Here is a 24,059-nt window from a genome sequence, read left to right as displayed (position 1 = left end):
CTCTAACTGAAAAGCTTCCAATCCTACCATCCCTATCTAATGAGGCCATAAACTGTGCCAGCAAACCCTTGTGGAATGAAATGTAAACTAGCTATGCTTCCTGTAAAGCCATGGTGACAAGTTGTAACTGTCTGGGAGCAACCTTCCTCAGGGTAATGAGCTATTACTATTATTTAGATTACACTAGCATCCAGAAGCCTCATCTAAGATGAGGGTCCTGTTGCACGAGGTGCTGTGCAGACAGTCTCTGCCCCAAAGAGCTTTCAGTCTACATAGAGAAGACAGACAAAGTGTGTGTGTGTGTGTGTGTGTGTGTGCGAGGGGGAGCAGCTTGCCCCAGGTCACACTGCAGGAGGGGCATGAGCAACAGATCATGCAACGTGCATGGAATTTGCAAAGCATTTGGAATGTCTTCCCTGTTAGACTGATAACTGCTAGGTGTGGCCACTGGTCCCTGGACTCCCATGGGGAGGAGATGCTGCAGGCACCATTTACCCCTGCTGGGGCAAAGTTACACCGGGGGATAGATTTGGCTGGGAGACTTTCTACTGCCTTAAATAACTGGTACATTAGATTTTACAGCCAGATATTTATTGTCTGCGATGAGCCAAATTCTTTTGGTCTTTAATAGGGCCAAATTCCCATAAAAATCAATGGGAGCTTGGCTCCCTGGAGGACTGTGGGATTTGAGCCAATGCCACTTTAGAAACGATCCAGAACCAAACCCCAGAGACCAGGCTGGAGGTTCTGATTTTGGGTATTGTGGCTCAGCCCCCGTCTCTACAAAACAGTTGGAAAATGAGGCCAGGTGGAGAGCGTGGAATTGATTTCAGCATGATGATGTGTGGGCACTGTCATGCTGGGCTGGGCAGGGCTGCTCACAGCAGGAAGTCAGGCTCAGCTGCTCTTTGGCCTTTGAGTGGCTCCGTGTGTTAGAACAGGGCACACCCAATCCATACACACTGCAGCCTCAGCTGGAATGTTAGCTCCCAGCAGACACTACAGGAAAATCACCCTTTCAGCTCTGGGTTCCAGGCACTCGATCTCGACTCGGGCAGTTTTATGTGCTCACCAAACCCTTCAGTTGAAAGCTTTCCATCGTCTGATTGGGTGTAGCTGGTTCTCTTCCTATTGCAGTGACAGGATGTTGCCAGTTGCTATGGAGAAAGTTCTAAATGAAGAACATTCTTGGAACCCTCCAATTCTGGATTGGTGTCTTGGGCACACAACTCTGCCAGTTCCCTGTCCCAGCCTCCTCTTCCAGGGGACAGGAGGACAAGCTAGTCCAAGACATAAAAGCAAGCTCCTGTATACCTGTGGTCATTTGGCAAGGGAGCGAGTACCCATTGTGTTCTACTGACTTACTTGATTCTCCACTCCCTGCCCTAAAATCTTATGTAGTGTGGGCTGTAGGCTACATGACACACCCAGAGGTGGCTGCATTTCACAGATGAAGGGATCCCTATGATGCTATATATCTGTTGAGAAGCTGCAGCTTCTATTAAATGTGCTATATCTCCCTGCAGCTTGCATGGTGGAGATAAGGCCCTGATCGTCAAAGGTATTTCAGTGCCCAACTCCCCTAGGAATGGAAACACTGAGACTCTGGGCCTGAGAGCCCAATCCTGAAAACTCTCCAAGGGAGTTCTGGATCAGGCCCTAAATGACGGCAGTTACTAAAAACTGTACTGTAAAATTGTGGTCACAAAGGGCTTAATCCAGCTCCCCTGGGTGGTTATTATTTGAGGGCATCTCCTAAGCACAGATACACTATATGACATGAACGGCTTGGTCCCACAAGCCCTCCACCATGAAGCAACCAGTGAAGTCAGTGGCAGCTCTGTGAGGACTCCCATGGCTGGGCCCATAGCTCTGGAGTCTTGGGTGGAAGGTGCTCTCTAAATACAAGCCAGGATTGCGGGGAAACATGCCTGTTTCAGAGCGTCCCCTTTAGAGTCAGAGCCATCCCAGCGGAAGCTGCTGTTTAATTTGTGTCTGGGATCTAACAGCCCCTGAGGGTGGGAATAAATAGCTGAGGGCTCTGCATACATCTGTGTTGCATTCAAGAGCTTTTGCATTCCCTCTGCCAGGTACCTGCGGCCTAATGAGGAAATAAGGTCTTTCGGAGGATTTTTAATGGCAGGTAAATTTTATAGTGGGTTCGGCACCATCCAGAATTCACACTGGCTGGGGCTAAAATGTGCGGTTCCGAGCATGTGCAGCAGTGGCACATTTCCTAAGCCAATAACTCGTTGTAATTTATTTCTGCCCCATTGAAAAGCATTATTCCCCATCACAGACTAATGGAAAGAACTGCAGCTCGGTAGACAATGCTTCCTGAACAGCAGGAACGACTAATGGAATGTCTTGGGCCTTTACTCTTCGGGGTTTGTTACAGAAAGCCTGCTCCGCAGTCACTGAAGTGCTTAATTATATTCCACATCCCCTCTGAATTATTAAAGCTTTGCACTTGTTTCTATTCTTACTTACTCGTCTTATTATATCCGGTCAGACTTCGTGTCGCCTGTGTTCTCTGTGAGCACCGGGTGTAGTTTAGAGACCAGCTCCAAGAATGCTTTAGCCTGACTTGGACTCACTAATGGGAAGGTGTTGCTGTTATGAAGTTTCAACCCATGTACTGATTCCTTTCTGTGATTTATCAATGAAAACGCTTCTTTTAAAGGGGCTGAACATCTGAATAAACGATCTTTTTGTGTTTGCCTTGTGGCTGGTCAGTTTCACTTGTGTTTCTAGTTAGTTTCGCTTTTGGGCCACAGGGGCTGCAAGGTTGCAACCACAGGATGGCTTAAACACCAGGGAGCCAAACAGTAGCTGAGTTCGGAGCAGACAATGAAGTGGAATGGCTTTGTGTATCCCCTATGCTGGGGACTGGAAGAGGTTAGAGGAGTCTGAGGGCTGCCTTGACTTTCATAAGAACAACAGAACAGCCATACTGGGTCAGACCAATGGTCCATCTAGCCCAGGACCCTCTCTTCTGACAGTGGCCAATGCCAGATGCTTCAGAGGGAATGAACAGAACAGGGCTATTTATCAAGTGTCCATCCCCTGTTGTCCAGTCCCAGCTTCTGGCGGTCAGGGGTTTAGCCAAAGCTAAACCCCTGGGGTTGCATCCCTGACCATCCTGACTAATAGCCATTGATGGACCGATACTCCAGGAATTCTTTTTTGAACCCAGTTATACGTTTGGCTGCACCCTTCGCAACATCCCCTGGCAATGAGTTCCACAGGTTGAATGTGCGTTGTGTGAAGAAATACTTCCTTTTGTTTGTTTTAAACCTGCTGCCTATTAATTTCATTGGGTGATCCCTAGTTCTTGTGTTATGTGAAAGGGTAAATAACACTTCCTTATTCACTTTCTCAACACCATTCCTGTTTTTATAGACCTCTTTCATATCCTCCCTTAGTCGTCTCATTTCTAAGCTGAACAATCCCAGTCTTTGTAATCTCTCCTCATATGGAAGCCTTTCCATCCCCCTAATAATTTTTGTTGCCCTTCTCTGTACTTTTTCCAATTCTAGTACATCTTTTTTGAGATGGGACAACCAGAACTGCATGCAGTATTCAAGGTATGGGCAGATCATGGATTTATGTAGTGGCATTATGATATTTTCTCTCTTATCTATCCCTTTCTTAATGGTTCATAACATTGTTAGCTTTTTTGACTGCCGCTTCACATTGAGCAGAGTGTTTTCAGCGAACTATCCACAATGATGCCAAGATGTCTTTCTTGAGTGGTAACAGCTAATTTAGATCCCATCATTTTGTATGTATATTTGGAATTGTGTTTTCCAATGTGCATTACTTTGTATTTATCAACATTGAATTTCATCTGCTGTTTCTTGTTCTGTGAGATCCTTTTGTAACTCTTTGCAGTCAGCTTTTGGACTTAACTGTCTTGGGTAATTTTGTATTGTCTGCAAAGTTTGCCACCTCACTCTTTACCCCTTTTTCCAGATCATTTATGAATCTGTTGAACAGCACTGATCCAAGTACAAATCCTTGGGGAACCCCGCTATTTACCTCTCTCCGCTGTGAAAACTGACCATTTATTCCTATCCTTTGTTTCCTATCTTTTAACCAGTTACTCATCCATGAGAAGACCTTCCCTGTTATCCTACGACTGCTTACTTTGCTTAAGAGTCTTTGGTGAGGGACCTTGTCAAAGGCTTTCTGAAAGTTCAAGTACACTATATCGACTGAATCACATGCTTGTTGACACTCTCATAGAATTCCAATAGATTGGTGAGGCATGATTTCTCTTTACAAACCCCATGTTGACTCTTCCCCAACATATTGTGTTCATCTAGGTGTCCGATAATTCTGCTTTTTACTATAGTTTCAACTAATTTGCTTGACATTGAAGCTAGGCTTACCAACCTGTAATTGCCACTGGAGCCTCTGGAGCCTTTTAAAAAAATTGTTGTTATATTAGCTATTCTCCAGTCCTCTGATACAGAGGCTGATTTGAGTGATAGGTCACATACCACAGTTAGGAGTTCTATAATTTCATATTTGAATTCCTTCAGAACTCTTAGGTGAATACCATCTGGCCCTGGTGACTTATTACTGTTTCATTTATCAATTTGTTCCAAAAACCTCCTCTACTAACACCTGAATCTGGGACAGTTCCTCAGATTTGTCACCTAAAAAGAATGTCTCAGGTGTGGGAATCTCCCTCACATCTTCTACAGTGAAGACCAATGCAAAGAATTCATTTAGCTTCTCCGCAACGGCCTTGTCTTCTTTGAGGGCCTCTTTAGTACCTTGATTGTCCAGTGGCCCCACTGATTGTTTGGCCAGCTTCCTGCTTCTGATGTACTTACATTTTTTTTTTTTGCTGTTAGTTTTTCTGTCTTTTGCTAGTTGCTCTTCACATTCTTTTTGGGCCTTCCTAATTATACATTTACACGTGACTTGCCAGAGTTTATGCTCCTTTCTATTTTCCTCAGGAGAATTTGAGTTATAATTTTTAAAAGATGCCTTTTTGTCTCTAACCACCTCTTTTCTCTGTTGTTTAGTCTTGGTGGCATTTTTGTGGTCCTCTTACTGTTTTTTAAAATTTGTGGTATACATGTAGTTTGAGTCTGTGTTATGATGGTGTTTTTAAAATGTTTCCATGCAGCTTGCAGGCATTTCACTCTGGTGACTGTTACTTTTAATTTCTATTTAACTAGCCTCCTCTTCTTTGTTTATTTCCCCTTTTGAAAGTTAAATGTTACTGTAGTGGGTTTCTTCGGTATTTTTCCCCATTCAAGGATGTTAAATTATTGTTGCTATTACTGAACAGTTCGACTATATTCACCTCTTGGACCAGATCCTGTGCACCACTTAGGACTAAGTCAAGAATTGCCTCTCCCCTGGTGGGTTCCAGGACTAGCAGCTCCAAGAAGCAGTCATTTAATGGTGTCTAGACATTTTATCTCTGCATCCCATCCAGAGGTGACATGTACCCAGTCAATACGGGGATAGTCGAAATTCCCCATTATAATTGGGTTTTCTGTTTTTGTAGCCTCTCTAATCTCCCTCAGCATTTCACAATCACTGTCACCATCCTGGTCAGGTGGTCAGTCATATATTCCTACTCTTATTATTCAAGCATTGAATTTCTATCCATAAAGATTCTATGGTACTGTTTGATTCCTTTAAGATTTTTACTATATTTGACTCTATGCTTTCTTTCACATACAGTGCCACTCCCCCTTCTGTGATGCCTATTATATCAATATCTTCATTTAATTCTAGACACTCAAGTTTACCTATCTTTTTATTTAGACTTCTAGCATTTGTACACAAGCACTTATAAAATTCGTCAGTATTTAATTATCTGCCTTCAGATGATGTAACTGAATCTTGCAGTCCTTCCTATTAATGTTAAGTTTTGTACAACCTAAATCCTAGACCTAAATTGACCCAGCTAGGGTCCCTTTAAACAGCAAAGTCATTCATTTTAACAGCACAGAAATAGGCATGCAGCCATCCTTTCTGATGTTTGATTTCTTAAAAAAATGTCTACCGCTTTAAAACACCAGAGCAGATTTATTTGTTGAAGCCCCTCTGGAAACAATCCCTCCCCGAGCTGACACAAGTGGGGCTAGTCAGTGTGTCGACATGAACCCAGCGTCCTTAGGGGAAGGGCGGTTATCCTAATGGAAGTGCTGAAGGGGCCTTGGCTCTGTAACAAAGCTGGGTTTATTTCTAGGCTATGTTTTTAGCAGCACACCCTGGAGGGATGCATATGTACATGTGAAGGCAGCTTGGTATTGCGGGAATGCACAGTAATGGACTGGGTAATAATAATAAGCCAACAGCTGAGGCTCCCCCCACTCCCGCATCCCACTCTTGCAAAGCAGCAGACACAATGGCCCTGCTGTCCCGCCAACAATACCCTCCTAGCTCTCTGCTCGGGTTTCTCCCAATGCAGCAAGTGCAGGGGCGCTTGTGAATGGGTGTTTGGCCTTCCCAGCTCTGAGCGCATCCTTTGAGAGTTGGCAAGGCAGCAGCGTCTCAGCGGAGCCAGAACAGGCGGGTGAGGTGGCTGGTCCTTTCTCATGGTTGGAGTGCTGGCTCTGCCCACGTTCCCGTTGGAGAGCGTGGTTTCCGTGCCGTGTCAGAGGGGCAGGTTGAATGGGATCCAGAGCATTAACCAGGCAATTATAATACTCCTGGACTGTAGCACCTGTGATGGGGAGGGGAGGTGCTGCTGTGAGCTTGGCAGAAAAGGGATTAAAACACTCTGTGACTAGAGGAAGCACCACCAGTTGCCTGTGTCTGGAGCACAGGGGCTTGCTGGGTAGCAGGCCCAGGCCAACTCTGGGGAATAAGTTAAGTTCTCCCCAAGGCACTATTAGAGGGATGTCTGTGGGGAGCTGGGTGCTGAGTCAGGGACACTAGCTGGGGCAAGGGCTGGAGCTGAGGATGGTGCTTGGCTTCAGCCGCCCCGGATGTGTTTCTTTACCTCAGGCTCTGGCTGAGTGAAGCCCTGTGTGGTTTGAGTTTGGCCTTAAAGGTGCAGGGCTGTCTTTACATTCACCATTTTCCTTTACCATAAAGCTTGCCACAGAGGTGGTTCAAACCCCTCCTTGGGGTGCAGAACGCTTTCCTGCTCCCACCAGCCGTTCAGCTCACCAGACGCTAACTGAGCCCCGCGATCCTTTGTGTGGCCTAACGTGCAGCATGCTGGTTGGGGCCTCAGGAGACTTGGCTTCTAGTCCCTGCTCAGCTGCTGGCCTGCTGGGTGACCTCGAGCAAGTCACAGCCCTGCTCTGTGCCTCAATTTCCCCATCGGTACAATGGAGCTACTGCTACTGCCCTCCTTTGTGAAGTGCCCCGAGATCTGCTGATGAAATGTGCTAGACAACAGCTAGGTAGTTATTATTATTATTGTACACAAAATACAAAGGCAGACAGAGAGGTGAAGCAATTTGCCCCAAGTCACACAGCAAGTCAGTGGCAAAGTTGGTCCTGGAGCCCAGGAGTCCTGGCTCCCACCCCCTTCTCTGGCCAGGCATGCACACTCGCCTCTCCCTGAGTTTTGCTTTTCACCTGCAGCTCCTGTGACTTCAGCTGGAGTCAGGGGTGCTCAGCACCTCTGCGAATCCAGCCCCAAGTTATAGGAACAGAAAGAAATGTTGTTCAATTAACCCTTGTGCTGTTGATGAATGGTGCGAGGGCCGCTTCCTTCATTAGGGACAGGGATTAGCTCTTTCCTCCTTTGTTGGCCCAGGCTGGGAGCTCTCCGAGCTCAGCTACCATTTGCAGAGAGCCTGCAGGAGCCTGTCTTGGCTTGATGTTAAAGCAGGTGCTTCCCTGGGGACTTGGTATCACTGAACTCGCCCCACTGTATCCAGTGACACTGCCAGCAGGATAATGTTCCTGTGACTGTGCTGGGCTCTTATTGCAGTACTTTGTGCTCATAATACTGGGTATGATAGTGCTTAACAGGGCAGGCCAGCGTCGTAACCCTGGTTAGAGACAGAGGCACAGACTAGCCCAAGGGCAAAGAGCAAGTTAATGGCAGAATGGAGAACAGAACCCAGAAGTCCTGAACCCCGCCCCCCACTCTAATCGCGGAAACCCTGCTTCCCAAATGACATCATGCCCCATTTTTCCCCAAGGGAGGGAATTCCCCTACTGCAGAGTCTCTTGTTTGCCCTCTGTGGGTTGATCTGCTGAGGGCAGAGTTTACCGGGGGCTGGCTCAGGAAGGTATTTGTCAACAGTGCTGATGCCAGCAGTCAGGAGCAGGAAAGACCCTCAGTTGGGGGCTGAGGCTTTCCAGGCACAAAGGCTGCAGTGGTGCTGAGCCCCGGCCCAGGTGCCAGGCCAGTGCCCTTCCAGCACAGGAGTGAAACTGGGGCGGGGCCGCCATTATCTGATCATGATGGACCCGTCTGACCTTAAGGAGTCTATGTAAAATCACCATGTAAGTGAGTCACACAGGCCAACCCTTTACAGAATCAGAGGCTGCAGAGCAGGCAATGCTGCCATCTTGTGTTCACCAGTGGCATTGCAAGACGGAAGATGGAAAAACAGATGTAAGATTTGATTGAGTTCATTTACCATTCAAGGAGCGGGTTTTTTTCTCTCATAAAAGCATCCAGGTCAAGGGTCAGTGGAAAAACTGCACAAGTAACACAACTGCCTCAGTTCAACTGCTTTTTGCTTCCCCACACTTTGCTTTGCCCTGGCACTGCTGGCAGCCAACTCCTTAGCAGCTGGAGCCGAGACCCACAACTTTCCTTAACCACCAGGGAGTCTTTTTGTTTTATAGTTTTCCTTCTCGCCTGACACCTGGGCTGGCATTTGACTTGTGAAAGCGAGTGGCTGATAGCCACGAGAACAGGTGCTGGGCAAGCTTCCTGCAGCCCAGTTCGGTGGATCATCTTGATCCGGATCTGCAGGCCCCTGTGATTCCAGCCCTGGGATCCCCACACACAGTTCTACCTATGCACCTCAATCCTGACCTGCAGCGCCCCAGTGATTCCAGCCCTGTACCCCACGCAGCTCTGCTGGTGCCCATCAGTCCGGACCTGCAACCTTCCCTGAGCCAATATCCCTTAGGGATTAAAATGCATCATTATTACACATGATCATATCAGCTGATTTGGTTTTCACCCAGGTCCTTGGGAGCAGGGTCTAATATGCTAACACCTGCTGCTCCACATGTCTTAGCATATCTTTGAGGCGGTCGGCCAGTGGATCAGTGACATGCACCAGCATCAGCAAACCCTGGCCCAGGGCATGATTGCTGGTCACTCCTAGTCTGTACGAAGGGAAGCACCGGATGCATACCTATCTTATGCATGCAGGAGGGATTCCGGCAGCACCATGCTGCCTTCTCCTTTCTCTGTTCAAACCCGCTGGGGCAGAGCACGTCACACTCCTAACACTGTCCTGGCCCAGTCCCCATCCCCGCCCCCTGGTCAGCCAGCAGTGTGCACTCAGCATGCAGGCTCAGGTAGAGTCACAGGGTTTTCAGCAGGGGCTTGCCCCTTTCCCCCTGAGTTAGGCTGACATGCCCCGAAAGGCTTAGGGAGCCAGCATGAATGCAGGGTGCGTTGCCCTCTCCCTGGGTCACACGTGGGCAGCAATAAGCTGTGTGCTGTGCTACCTGCTGTTCCTGCCCTGCTGCTGCAATGGCTCATCCTCTGCCCCCAACCCTGAGCAGTAGGGAAAACGGCCCGGATGTCATTTGCAGAGGAGCAGAAGAGCAGAGTGAGACCTGGCTCCCCCAGCCCCAGTGCAAAGTCAGGTTACCCAGAAGTGACTCTCTTCCCTGGGCTGAGTTGGAGGATGGCTGGGGATTGGACTCAGAGCTGGGCAAGCAGGACAGGGGGTTGCACAGGCCTGGTGAGGGCTGTGTGTGACAGGGTATGGCATGGATCAGCTGGGATGCATCTCCAGACTGGATGTTCCCCCTTCCTGCATTGGCACCTTGACAAGCATTGGGACACAGGACACAGCGACACAGACCTAGGCTGCATGGGGCTGCAGCAGCTGGGAGGGAATTCTCTTTAGTGGGAATGGGGGACTCTGTATTCTGGGGGTGGGGCAGGAGCAGTGCTGGGGCAGAGTAGGGCAGGGGGAGACAATCCCACTAGTCAGGAGGAAAGGGCAAGGAAAGGGCAGACAGGAGTGGGGGGTGAGGCAATGGGGGCAGATTCCTTCTGGGTCTGATTCCCCCTGGGAGTCTAATGGGTTGCAGAGGGGAGGGAGGAGATGCATGTTACTGCTCTGAGGGGGGAGGAGATGCTGCCCTGGAGGTTGTATGGCTGGCAGCTTGGGTCACAGGAGCAGAGGTCATGGAGCTGTGTGTCCTGGCAGGGGAGGTTACCTGCAGCCCGGCGTTGATGGTGATTGTGGGCCCCTCGTCATTGCGTGGCACGACAGTGATGGAGACGGTCTTGGGCTGGCTCTGCCGGTTGACCTCGGAGGCGTTGGCCATGATGGTGAAGCTATCGGCCAGGGACTCGCTGCCGTCGTGCACGTACTGGATGTGCTGCTGCTCCACCTGCAGGCAATGCAGATCTGAGGAGTCTGGGAGGGTCTCACCCACTAGCAGGCTCCTCCGGGAAGCCACCGTGCGGGTGGGCCTGACCACTCCCTTGTGCAGGGATGCCAAGGCCAATGGAACTACAGTAGGGGTAGCACAAGGCCTGTGCTCATCAGAGCAGGCTCAAGTGGAGCCATACAGGGAACAGGTCATCTGAGCTGCCATGGGGAGCTGTGGCAGGAGAACTGTGGTGATAGGCCTCCTGTTCTGAGTTGTCCATCCAGGATGATCCCATCCCACAGACCTGGCTGTGTGCACAAACACCCCTTCACCCCCCCGACACTTGAAGAAGATCTGTGCAGGGACCAAAGGCAGGAGGTGACCCTCTGTGCACCTTGAACATGAAAGAAACGTGGATCCCCTCAGCTGCTGTGTCTGTTCAGCTTCCTAACCTTCAGAATCCCTGGGGCCTGAGTCTGATCTTGCTTTGCACAGGTGTAAATGAGGAGTAACTCCACTGGGATCTGTGGAGTTCCACCACTGGGGGATCAGGATCAAGCCCCTGGGTTTTAACCTGGCACAAAGCCTATCTAGACATATCAGTCAGCCTCTGGAGAGGTCAGCTCCATACCTCATTCCAGGTGAAGAAGTGCAGGTTGCCCTCTTCAGGTCTGACTATGTTCTGGATGACGCCATGTCTCGGGGGCTCGGGAACCATGAACTCCACATTCAGGGCTGTGAAATAGGCGCTGGGGATGGTCAGGATGTCCGTGGAGAGGGTTATGGAGCTCCCTTCAGTCACTGTGATGTTGTGGATGTCCAGGGGGACTGAAAAGGGAAGGACTTCCAGGTCCACCACAATCCCCTCCAGGGTCTCTACCCCACTAGCCGTGACATCCACGGTGAATTGGTCGCTCTTCCCCTCAGGCCCAGAGTGCAGGTAGAGCACTTGGCTTTCGTTGATGTCCTCCTGGGTAAAGGACTGAATGGGGTTCAAGATGGGAGGCTCGTTGGAGGTGCCGCTGTGGTAAACCATCATCAGGGATCCTAAGCGCGGGGGACTGGTCACCGAGTAGATAATCTCCTGAGGAGGGATGTCCTCGTGGACTACCTGTGTCCATGAGAGAGAGAGAGAGTTGGCAAGGCCTGGTCGATTCCATTCTATGATGGGAGAGGCACTTCATTCTTTCTGGTGGGAGCAAGGTGTGACTCCTCCCCCATTCACACAGGGAGCCCCACTCTCAGTTGGACAAAAGCTCCTGGCAGTGCCCAAAGGTGTTAAAGTGGGCATGATTTACAGAGCAGATGAGAGTGAGGCCTAGTCCATTCTACTGAATATCATGTGCCTGGACTCTGTTGCCTAGTGACTGGTTCATTTCCACCAGTGACAAGGGGTGTCAAAGGCTACCACTCTGAGTAAGTATCATTGTACACCCACTGGGCACTGGTGGGAATGGCCGTGCAAGGAGCAGGGCAATGGAGAATATTGTATTCAGTGGAGCTGGTTCTTCAGGCTCCTTGTTTGCAGTATGGCTCTAACCTGAGAAGTGGCTCTGTAAAGATGGCATGGTGGGGTTCCATGCTCACTGTGTCTCCTGGCCCCCAGATCAGGTTTATGCAGATTGCAGCTACAAAGATGGGATTTGTTAGTGGCCAGCCTTGCAAACTCCCCTGAGATCTGAGAGCCAAGTGGGCCTCTCCCCTTCTCACACATCAGCAGTAATCGAGGCTCTCCAGGGCCAATTGTGCCTCCAGATCCACCTGTGCAACACCATTATCTCAGTGACACCTGTGCCAACCCACCGAGACCTGTTGAGGACATAACCTCAGACAACAGGATTGCACAGGGTTAGCAGAATTTGGACTGTAGGATCTTCATTAGCAGTGCTGATGCACAAGATGGTACGGACTCAGTCTGACTCCCAGATCCCAGGGGTGTTTGCAGGGCTGGGCAGTTAGAACTGTATCCACACCCAACCTCCACCACCCCGTCTTTTTACATGCAGAATGAGAAACTTTGATCTGGAAATTGGTGAGTGAGGATAACCCCGGAATCCCAAAAGGCAAAAGTACTGCGTCATTCTTCGCAGTAAAACCGCAGTTTAAGGGATACGTTTTCCATGCACCTCTCTTTGGGAACTCCGCAGAGCACAGTAACTCCAGCCCTCGATTGTTTTCAGGGCTGATGTGTCTTGTGCAAGGCAATTATCACTGTGCATCATCCTCCCTGTGGGAGACACCTGCATTCACAGATTATTAGCCTGTCAGTAGGAAAGATGTGCTGGGAAAATTCATGCCCGTTCTAAGCTCTTTCCCCTATTCAATTCCAAGAAGGTCCTGTAGGATTTACTAGCAGAATTTTGCTATCCCATGTCCTGTAGCCAGGAAGACACATGGGGGGAGGGTGAATAAAAGCATGGGGAGATGCCTACAGAAGGTGTTACTTACCAGTAAATAGTCTTTCTTAATCTCAACCGGTTCTCCTTGGAAGATGTGTATCTTCTTGAGGTGGATGATGGTCAGGGGACTAGGATGGGTGTCCAGGAACACAGTGATCTCCAGCGTGTCTTCTACAGCCACCTGGTTAGCTTCCACAGAGAACTTGAACTTGTCCTTGGCATTCCTACTGCTGTTGTGCTGATAGATCACTTCTCCTGCCAGCAGATCCTTCTGGGAGAAGGAAGTCACTGGCTGGCCCCCTTTCAGCACCACCCCCCACCTTGGCGGGGTAGTAATCTGGAACCAGATTTCCTCGTCGTTCCTTATGTCCATGTTGGTCTCCAGGCTGAGGATGGAGGAGTCAATGGTCCCCTGGCTCCCTTGGTGGATGACTAAGCCAGTGTTGTTGACAATTTGGATGTAGGGGTCCAAGGCCTGTACTTCCAGGAGGGCTGCAGTTTGGTGCAGGCCGTCAGAGACCTGCAGCTGTATCCAGCCCCGGTCTGCTCCGGAATGGACAAAGAGTATCTTCTTCTTCCTCAAGTCATCCTGCGTGAAGCGATACACCTGGCGGCTCCTGTCATCAGTGGAAATGATGCTACCAAAGAGAATGTCCTTCCTCACCAGCACCAGCTGTGTGTCAGAGAATCCGGAGTCCTGGTCTGTGAAGGCGATGTCATTGGTGGTCAACAGGCGCTGCCCGTTCCGCACTACGTTGAAGACCTTGCTCACTACCTGGACTGGCGGGTGGTCATTGATGGGCTGGATGGAGACTCTGAAGACACCTCTCACCTCCTCCGCATCAGAGTCAGCACTACCCTCGTCCTGCTTGACGGCCACAAATGGGATATCATCCTCTGTGGTCTCAGAGTTGTCATGCTGATACAGAAGCCTGCCCTGGAGAATGTCCTCATTGGTGAATTCTGTTATGAGGGAAGGCCAGTTGGATGGTGTCCTCCAGACCAGCTTCCCATGCGTCGGCCCTTCAATCACCTCATACAGGTAGTCCATGTTATTCAAACTCCTCACAAACAGGTGGTCCTTGGAGATGACGGCCTGCCCTCCTTCCAGGACAGATAGAAGGACATTGGTCAGGACAGGTGCATCTGGGTCACCCCCAATGCTTATCATATAAGTGTACATGGGGGAATACTGGGCATCAGCAATGACACGGAACTGGAAAGAGTCCTCAGTCTCTTTAGAGTTTCTGATTGTTGCACTGTAACTTAGGTGTTTTCTCTGCAAGTCCTGTTGGGTAAATCCAAAGCCCTCTGTCAGCCTGCTACCAAGAAGCTCAAGGTTCCCCTTTTTGGGTGCCTGGATTATCATGTAGTAGAAGGAAACTGGGTCAGAGCTTGGATCCTCCAATACTGCTTCCATTTCCCTGGTAGTGATGTTTTGATGCCACCTATTCTTCATCTGAAGGGGGACCAGGGTCCTCATCTTGATGGTGGCCTTCTTGATCCTGATTAGGAAAGTGTTGTTTGGTAAGGTCTTCTGGCCAACTTGGACCTCGAACCTCAGCTTCTCCATTACATCTTCCAGATGGTGCTCAGGATCCAGGCTGAAGTACTGTATGCGCCCTTGCACAATGTCCTGCTGGTGGAAGGACTCAACTCTCTTCCATTCCCCCCCCATGCTCCCTTGCTTCTGAACTTCGCCATACCAGAGAGGCTCTGTGAGGCGATACAGGATGTTCACTCTTTGTTTCACGGCATTGGTCTCCACGGAGAGGTTGGCTGTGGTAATTGGAACGGCACTTCCTTGTGAGACAAACAGGCCAGTGTTGTTGCGCACTTGGATGTCAGGCTCTATAGCGATGACTCTTAAAGTGGCCACCGGGCTTCTTACCAAGCCATCACTAACTTGGAAGATGACCTGTAACGCTGGGCCGTTCTGGTGGACGTAGACCACGTTGCCCGCTTCCAGATCCCTGCAGGAAAACTCTTCTGTGGGCACCCCAGGCTTAAAGTCATATTCCACGTAACCTTCTTCCATCCTCTTGCCACCAAGCAGCTGGAATTTCAGACTGTCACAGGGTGTGTCGTCATCAAGGGCCTGGATGATGTCCATGCTTAGATGCTTTCGCGTATGCTCCAGAATCACCATGAGGTCTCCGTGGGGGAAGATCACCTGCGGGGCATCATTGATGGGGTTGATCTTTATTGGCAGCAGGTATGTCTGGCCTTGCCATAAACACTCAGGAATCCCCTTTCGGGTCGTGACAGTTACCTCCAGCATCAGCTGATCCATGGGACCCTCAGAGCCATCATGAACATACTTGACTTTCCGATTCACTATGTCTAGCAATGTGAATTTCCTTCTGCTCCTAGAGCTGTGGATGTCTAGTTCCAGCTGGCCATGCCTGGGTTCGTTTGTGACACTAAAGAGGACTTGAGACTGTCTGATATTTGCGCTGCTTAGGTCTATTGTCGGTTGGGTATGTTGCCATTCCAGGAAGGCTGTGCTTCCTTCAGCTATGACCAAGGGGCTGACTTGCAGCAATTTGGTGAAGTTAGCAAAGGCAGGAGGGAGGTTGGGGTCAAGGTGGCATGGTTCTACCACCGGGCCTAATGCTCCCTGCCAAACATCAGGAGTTGGGGTGATGGGTGCCTCGTCCCGCTCATATGCATCCTCATAATCTGAGTACTGCTCCTGCATCCTGCAGCCGGATGTTATGTCCTTTGTGACCAGAGCGTCTTGCAGGCTCTTCTTCTCCAGGTTGACCCTCAGGTCCTCCATGCAGCCAATGAAGGAGCTGTTGGCAGTGCTGCTCCCTGAAGTGAAAGCAAGCCGGCGTTCCTTTAGCCTGTGTGAGGCATTTTCATTCATGCCGCCAACGAAGAGGCTGCCCTGGAGATCGAGGTAGCTGTGGATGCCCCTGTTGGAAGTCCTCGAGGCATAGTAGTCGACAAGGATCTCAAACTTGTAGATGTCCACGTGGAGCTTCACGTAGTGCTGCTGCTCGTCACTGATGAAGATGTTATTGTGCAGGATGACGGCCCCATTGCCTTTCTCCACCACCCCCCTCAGGCACCCGTCGTAGATCTCCAGGTACAGGAAGTCATTCTGCAGCCCCGACTGGTAGATCAGGGGGGCATGCTTGATGCTCGTCATGATCACAAACTCGATAGTCCCTTCTTCCCTCGCACTCCACCCCGGGAAAGCGATATAAGAGTGTGGGCCCAGGAAGCCGAAGGGGTCATCTGGCCCGGCAGAGAACTCCTCGCTGCACCCCTCTCGAACCTCATGGAACATTGTAGAGCCAGCATCAGATGCCCATGGAGAGAGAACATCAAGGCCATTGAACTTCGCCATATGGAGGCAGCCTCTGAATGGAGAGCTGGACCCAGTGAGGTATGGCAGCTCCAGACTCCCTGTCCCGCCCACATAGAGGCCGTACTGAATGTCCAGCCGCTGTAGGGGACCTGGGATCTCCACAGAGGTGTTAAAGAGGCCATCCACGGTCAGAGTCATCCTACCGTCTCCCACCGACAGCTCAGCATCGTGGGTTACTAGATTATTGAGGCGTGGCCCTGCTGGAGACTGGATCGTCACTTCTTCTGAGCCCAGCTCTAGTCTGACCTGCAATGAGAGCGGATGAAAAGTGGAGTTAGAATCTTGGGACAAGCCGAAAGTTCTCTGGGATGGACAAGGATACAGGGCATGGCCTGGGTGTCCTTGTGCCCCAATGATCTCCAGCTGCCAAGACAGCCCCTTGGGGCAATGAGCCTCCAGATACAAGTCACAGCAGCCCTAAGTCTGCTCCCATTTATGCTGGGGACCAGCCCAGCTTTAGGCTGGCCTTGGGATAAGGACAGCTTAAAGATGGCTTAAAGATATCCTTGCTCTGCCCTCCCCTCTGGTTTTGCACCAAGCACAGTTCCATAGGACTGGGAGATCCAGACCTCTTTCTTCTTCTGTTATGAAGATATAGCTGTTTCAGGATTGGCTGATGTGCTCTTGTCCTGTGAGCCCAGCCTTGCAGAAAATGTTATGGGTCTCCAGCCAGACAACTAAAACTCACACATCAGAAAAAGCAGGTCCCTGCCCCAAAGAGCTTCCCATCTCTTTAATGTTAAAAACAAAGAAGGAAATGAAATGCAAAAATGATGCCGAGGCAATTGTAAGGTTGCATAGTTAAAATAAATTTTAAAATGTAATGCAAAAACAACGGGGGCCAATTTCTCTTCAAGTGTAAAAGTGCAAAGCTGCATTGAACTCAAAGGAGCTACACCCATTTGTGCCAACACAGAATTTGGCCCAAAAGCAACATTAACATGGCTTCTTTGCACATCCTGGAGACATTGACATAGACAGATATTAAGCAGCACATTTCAGAAGGAAAAACAGGAATAGGAAATACAGGGCAACTTACTGATGCCGCCTTAATGTTGCATTAATGCGATTTGTTGCACCCGAACGCACAGGGCGATCGATTGTCATGTAAAAAGCTCAGCATATGGCACAGATATGACACAGATGTGACACAGACCTGATAACTAATCCGTTCCCCCCATACCTAGAATGGGCAATACATTTGGGAGCTGTTGATAGCTGTTGGCAAGTGCTGGCTTTTGGAGGGTGGTCGCTGTGGATGTGCACATACATGTAGACAGTCTAGGTAATTCAGCGATAGGTCTTTCTCTGCTGCTTGTAACTGGGCTGTCTATCAATCTGTCTTGTAATTAAGCATGTGTCTGGTGCTCATCAGTTAGGGCTTGGGGGTCCCTTAGCCTGTGCATCTGTCCAGGAGCATAAGGAGAAGTCAGAAAGTCCTTTATGCCTCTGCACAGGCTGCCTAGACTAAACGTCTGGGTGTGCCGGGGTGAGTAGGTACCTGCGGCTCTCACCCTGGAATGGGGGAGAGGGGCATGGCAGGAAGTGGGTGGGGTTTGGCTGTACCTCTCCCCCAGTGTGCTGGCCTGCAGAGCTGAACTGGGGTGGAGTAATAATTTATCGCTGGATTTATAGGTGCTGGAATTAGGAGTTCTGGGAGTGCTGCTGCACCCTTCTGGCTTGAAGTAGTAACAAACACCAAATACATGGTTTCTGCCTTCAGCACCTCCACTATAAAAATTGTTCCAGCACCCCTGGCTGGGATGGTTCAGCGAGGGTGGTGGAGTTGTGGATCAATTGATTGTCTGTCTGTCTGTCTGTCTGTCCTTCCCTCCCGTCTATCCATCCTAAGATACTCCCCCAGCCCCTCCGCAGTATATCGAATTTGAGCGCCAGACACTTTCGCTAAAGGCTCCCTCCTCTTGGCTCCCACCCTGTCTCTGGGCCTGGATCAGCAGCTCCCATCCAGGCTCGTGTCTTGGTAGGTCAGATGGGAGCAGCGTTTTGCAAGCAGTGGGGGCAGAGATCCTCATTGGCTGCAATGCTCTACCTCCCCCTCCCACACAGAGACCAGCCCTGTGCTGACTCTTCATTCCTGATGTCCTCATTGCCTAGGGGCTGGCTTGGCTCTGCTCCGTAACCACTGCTCTCCCTGCCTGCCAGGGAAATAGCAGGCTAGGTTTCCTCAGCCGTCCCCACAAAGAGCAACCTCGGAGCCGGGCTAAGTAGAGGGTTGGAGGAAGGAACCTGAGGGACGAGGCGGGCGGGATCTCTCCTGACAGATGGCCTCCATTAGAGAAACCTCAACCCATCGTCTCCCAGGCGCTCAGCCTGCCAGGCTCTGTAGTCCGTGGGGCAGCCCTGGCAGCTCTCTTGGGACTAGGGCGGTGTGGGGGAAGGGAATGTGTGTTGGGGACACTCCTTCTTGTTCTTTCTTTGTGACAGACCCTGGTACAACCACACAGACAGAGGGTTCATCTCTCTGCCCCACTCACCCCTGCAGCAGTCTGGGCCTTTTCCCAATGGACGCCCTGGATTTGGACAGTGGGTCGCTTTTCTGGAGCTGGCCCACCCTGCTACCGGACTGTCAGCAGGTGCGGCATTAGCAACAGGCTCTTGTGCCATGCTTGCACGACATCCTGATGGTTGCTACCTGGGCAGGTGGCAGGTGGGCTTGGATTAAGGGCTTTCAGAGCTAGGTAAAATAGCCAGCTTCACAGTGAAGGTGTTGGGGGGAGGGATGCTACAGGCTCTGTCTCACCACGATTAGCAGAGCTCCTGATTAGCAGCCAGGGGAAGTGGGGGAGGGATGGCTCAGTGGTTTGAGCATTGACCTGCTAGACCCAGCATTGTGAGTTCAGTCCTTGAGGAGGCCATTTAGGGAACTGGGGTAAAAATCTGTCTGGGGATTGGTCCTGCTTTGAGCAGGGGGTTGGACTAGATGACCTCCTGAGGTCCCTTCCAACCCTGATATTCTATGAGTCTATGACAGAGGGCCAATTAAAAACAACTGTAGGGTTCAGCACAGGTGGTGCGACCTGCTCTCAATTGTACTGACACACTGGACAAAAGGCCAAGACCCACCCTCCCTCCTGGAGTTTCCTATCAAAGCCAGAGCTCCCTCCTGAGCTGGCTGTTTCCGGGGCTTCCCCCTACAGGATGTCCTGTCCCCCCCGCTCAGTGTCCTTTGCCTTAGACACGCCTGCTTGGTCTGACTGCCAGGGGAGGTAGCGCTGCACTCCTGATCCCTGCTGAGCCTGGTCCCACAGGGTGTTTTGTGGCCTTGGTTAGTATCCAAAGAGAAGACGCTGTCCTTAAAAACGTGCGGCATGGGTGGGCATTACTGCCCAAATCACACTGCCAGACTCACCCCCCCCTCCTTCCCCCAAGATCCCAGCCTCCCCACCGGGCTTCTCACACTGGGTCAAATCTCAGGGTAAGCAGGTACAGCCCCACTGATGTCAGCAGAGACCTGCCCGCCAGTAACCTTGCTATGCCTGCTGCAAGGAGGAGAGAGCGTTGCTGACCTGCAGGACGCCGGAGCGGAGCTCCACCAGGAGATAGTCAGTCTGTCCCGCAGCCAGGAAGAGGAGCCCACTCTGCTGGCTTGTTGAAAACTGCAGGTGGAGCTGGACTGTGCTGTACGCCTCCACCAAGGGCATCTCCATGTAGCCGTCTCCAAAGAAAGAGGCTGAGAGGGAAAGAGAAGAGGTTCAGGGCCTGGGCTCCTGTTAGGTGACTCAAGCACCACATGGGGCCAAGAAAACCCCCCTCCTCTCCCCTGCAGAAGGGCCTCTGCCCTGTGACCTAGCCGTGGGACTCCCTTTGTAGACCATCAGCTGTGTTCCTAGGCAGTCCACCAGAGGTTGCTGGTGAGCAACATGCAGCTGTCCAGTCAAAAGGGTGGACGTTTGGTCTACTGGATGGGAACTCAGGAGATCTGGATTCTATTCCCCGCTCTGCCACTGCCCTGATGGGTGACGGCAAATCACTTAACCGCTTTCTGCCTTTGCTTCCCCTCCCACCCTTTGTCTGCCTTAGCTGCTAGACTGTAAGGTCTTTGGGGCATGGACGACCCAAGAGTACCTAGTCTCGACGGTACCTAGCACATTGTGGCCCTGATCTAATCTGGGGCCTCTGGCTCAACTGCACTACAACTGGGGCTGAGCGTCTTGCCCCCATAACGCCAGCTGCAGCCAGGCCAGGATGAGAGATGGGGAGTTAGGGATTAAAGCCAGCTCTTTCACTTGGCAGTGCAGAGCAGCTACTGTCTGCAAGAACTCAAGTGTCTTCGCTATTCGGGTTTATTTTTTTCTGAGCAATCTTTTGTTTTTAACCTCAAGGAACCATTTACGGGGCTAAATTAATGGGAGATCTAATCTCCTTGCTGGATTTCCATTAGCCAGGAACTGAAATACTCTAACCTCTCCAGCCCCTGTGTTGTTTCATCGCCCTGCAGCATTCAAAAACCCTGTGAAAAGCAAACACAAATACAACTGGAGGAAGCTGCACATACCCCTCACTGTCACTAGGTGGGGAAAGCAGGTCAGCAGACTAACACAAAACTGTCTCTTTTTGCTACCTGCTGCCCTCCTGAAGAGCGTTATAAAACCTCACACTCTCCTGGTGTTCAGCAGTGCATATGCAGAGGGCAGTGTTATTTAAGCAGCTTCCCTCTGTTCCTCTCAGAGGTCCCTATTGGTGTCACCTTCAGGAGCTGCCCAGCTCTGACAGGAACATGCTTCGCTCCACAGAAATGTGTTGCAAGTTGTTGGGCATCGGCAGCACAGGAAAAAGGAAGGAAAGTGCTTCAAACAAATCCTTTCCCCTTTCCTGGGTGTCCCTTTCCAATGGGATGCCATAGAGCTGGGTGGTAAAGACGAGGAAGGCTGTGTTTTTTCTTAGAGTGCAGCTAGCATGAGATCGGGCTGGAGCGAGATCTTTCCTGTCATCTTTTCACCAGAGCTGGTGTGTGAGCCCCAGCGTTCTGGCCAAATTTCAGTTTCGGACATAAGGCTTCAGTAGCCGGAACCTCAACTGGTGTAAATCAGTGTAGCTCCACTGAAGTTAATAAAACGACCTAGCTGTACACCAGCTGAGGATCTGGCCCGCTGACCTTATTCTCCCCTTTGTTTTAGGCAAAGTGTATGTATATTCTACCAAAATTTCCTCTGCCGTTGCAGTTGGATACTGTATTCTTCTCTATTCTCGGGGTACACTACTGCGTGCTGTTGCTTTGGACCGTTCAATAGTTGCTGAATTTCACCCCCAAAGTGGCTTCTTTTCGGTGATAGGGAAATGTATTCTTTTATATGTCTGTGTGTGCACAATGTATATCTGTACAGCTATCTATTTTCCATACAAAAAAAGCACATTCAAAGAGTTTAAAATGACAAAATCAAGCATTCCAAAGTTTGTAAATGCTAGAATTAGGAGCAATCAGAAAAAAACATGTGCTCCTGTAGTTAAAGATGCTCTCATAATGCACATGTCCAAGGGGGCAGAATTAAAGTTGCTAAGGCAACCCAAATTCTGGCATTTCCTAACTTTTAAAACTTTTGAGTGCTTGACTTTGCAAAGTTTTAGAACATTTTAATGTAGTTTTTGTATATGTGTGTGTGTGTGTGTGTGTGTGTGTATTACTTAGTCCATCCCATGCTTTTCTGCACATTGGGCTACCCACATTTGCCATCCTTGCCTGACAACTGCCCTTCTCTCCAAATCTTCCCATTTCATGTAGAGGTGCTTGATGTCGTTCAGAACTGTTCAATTCCATGCCATTCGCTGTCTTCCTCTCTTTCTTCTTGCTTTTTCTGGCTTCCATTCAAGGGCGGTATTTGGTAAGTATTCTTTTTCCATTCTCAGCACATGTCCCAGCCACTGATGTCTACTTTTGTATATTATTGGTGAGAGGTATGTGTGTATGTATATGCACATATAATATGTATATGTGTATAGTATATATATATGCATATATGTATAGAATATGTGTAGATAAATATACAGACACAGTCCCAATCCGTGCAGTCTCTTAAATAAATATACAAGTTTAAAACAAAACTTTGCATATTCCAGAAGCAACCTTAACTCTGCCCGGTATCACTGCTCAGTTTCAACGTATAGATCAGAGATCTTCTTACATTTTCCCATCCTCCATCGCTGTTGTCACAAAACACTGCTCATCTATCACAGACGCTTGCTGGTTCACCCATTGGTATCCAAAGACACCAACATCTTGCCTCTTATCCTTTATATACAGAACAGAGACTTGACTCTGCCCAATCCCAACAACCGTTTATGATCAAACTATAGCATGGCGCACCTTGGGGGACAGTCTTTGAGGATAAGAGGGTTTAGGGCTTGGCTTCTTTGAATGCTACAGCCAGCATTTTCAAATGTGCACTACCTAAAATTAGGCATCTAACCCCATACTTAGGTATTTAAGGAGTCCGATTTTCAGAGGCACTGACCTGTCCATGTCTTTCTCCCTGGCCATGCCCCTTATCCTGGCAGCCATGAAGCGGGGTGGCAAAGGAGCCACCATAACAGCTCCCCACTACAGCAGGTTCTGCTGATGCAGGAGAGATTGTCTAGAGGCTGGGTCTGCTGGGTTTCGAGCCATTTTGCATCAGTGGAATGCTGCTTAGGCCCAGGCCTCTCATGTCTTCAGTGGATTTACTCCTGATTTACCACTGGTACATATGAGAGGAGAATCCAGCTCACTCCTTGCAGTTTGTTTGCCTTCAAACAGCTCCTAAATATCAGCTGCCTTTAGGTCTCTGATTTTAGGAATTTCAGCGTTGTGTCCAAACTATCACATTCTAGGTGACGCGTTTGCAGTTTTTAAGGATCTCCGAAGCTTTCCTGCTTGACTTGAGATTGAGCTCAGTTATCTCAGTGACTGAAGCTGACAGCTTCTAGAACTGACAGGAAATTAACCAGGCTTATCCCCTGCAGGTAAAATTTGCTAATACAGCTTGCAGAGCAAACGGAAAGCAAACACAGCACTTGGTGACTGCAGAACAGCATCTGTAAGGGACAGTTTGAAATAAGCCCATCATTGGAAAGGTTACAGATAATTACACTGGCTTGCCTGGAAGAGGCAAAGCCAGGGCTCCTGCCTCTTTGACATATTTTCTTATAGATTCAAAATCCTGTGTTTGTTTTTTAGCTAAACCTTGCTCCTTTGCTGCTCTACTCCTACCCATCACTTTCTCCTATGTAGACGTTTGCCACCTGAGCTTTCAAACGGTCTTCTGAATCCCAACCTTTAGGGACAGCCTCACGGCTTCAATAACTTAGGGCGTCCCTGATGTTATTTAGACACGTAAACAGTGTTTTCATTCACCTGCAGAGCGGGAGCTGCCTATTGGTGTCCCTTTGAGAATTACATATGTATTACATGTATATTACACCCACTTTTGGCTGAGCAGAAGAAGCAACATGTACACGCTTGTGCTTGTTTGATACTCGCCCTCCTAGTTAGCGCTGGGCACAGCCGCCAGCACATCTGAAGTGCTTGCTCATTTCCTGGTTGTTACACATGCCCTTGGAAGCCTGTTACACATGTGTCATTTTGGAAGCCTGGCCCAGATGAATCACAAGAGGTGTGCTTTTAGCCACGAGGGCATTGTAAGTCACTGTCCTCTGGACATTGCTCCTCTGGCCTTTTTTAAAAACTAGATTTGCCTTTCTTTATTGTGTTGGCTGTTTCACTAGGAGGCACTCTTCTCTCTGAACCTGCACTTGGCTGAGGCAGGAGCCGGCAA

The 24,059-nt window shown here is 49.8% G+C and overlaps 1 protein-coding gene across 1 annotated transcript in view; it reads right to left on the bottom strand.

Annotated features, from left to right (window-relative positions):
• The window catches only part of CSPG4 (chondroitin sulfate proteoglycan 4), a 79,869-nt gene that overhangs the window by 15,417 nt on the left and 40,393 nt on the right, over window positions 1-24,059 (bottom strand). Inside the window, exons 2-5 of the mRNA XM_054042727.1 lie at window positions 19,818-19,981; window positions 12,961-16,536; window positions 11,144-11,623; window positions 10,354-10,530 (exon numbers count right to left, since the gene is read on the bottom strand). Coding sequence (XP_053898702.1) covers window positions 10,354-10,530; window positions 11,144-11,623; window positions 12,961-16,536; window positions 19,818-19,981 — 4,397 coding nt within the window. The remainder of the gene's footprint in view (window positions 1-10,353; window positions 10,531-11,143; window positions 11,624-12,960; window positions 16,537-19,817; window positions 19,982-24,059) is intronic.

The sequence above is a fragment of the Malaclemys terrapin genome, chromosome 10, assembly GCF_027887155.1.
Source record: "Malaclemys terrapin pileata isolate rMalTer1 chromosome 10, rMalTer1.hap1, whole genome shotgun sequence".
NCBI classification, from domain to species: Eukaryota; Metazoa; Chordata; order Testudines; family Emydidae; genus Malaclemys; species Malaclemys terrapin.
The sequence above is the reverse complement of the archived record's forward strand: the minus strand, read 5'-3'. Positions and strand labels throughout refer to the sequence as shown.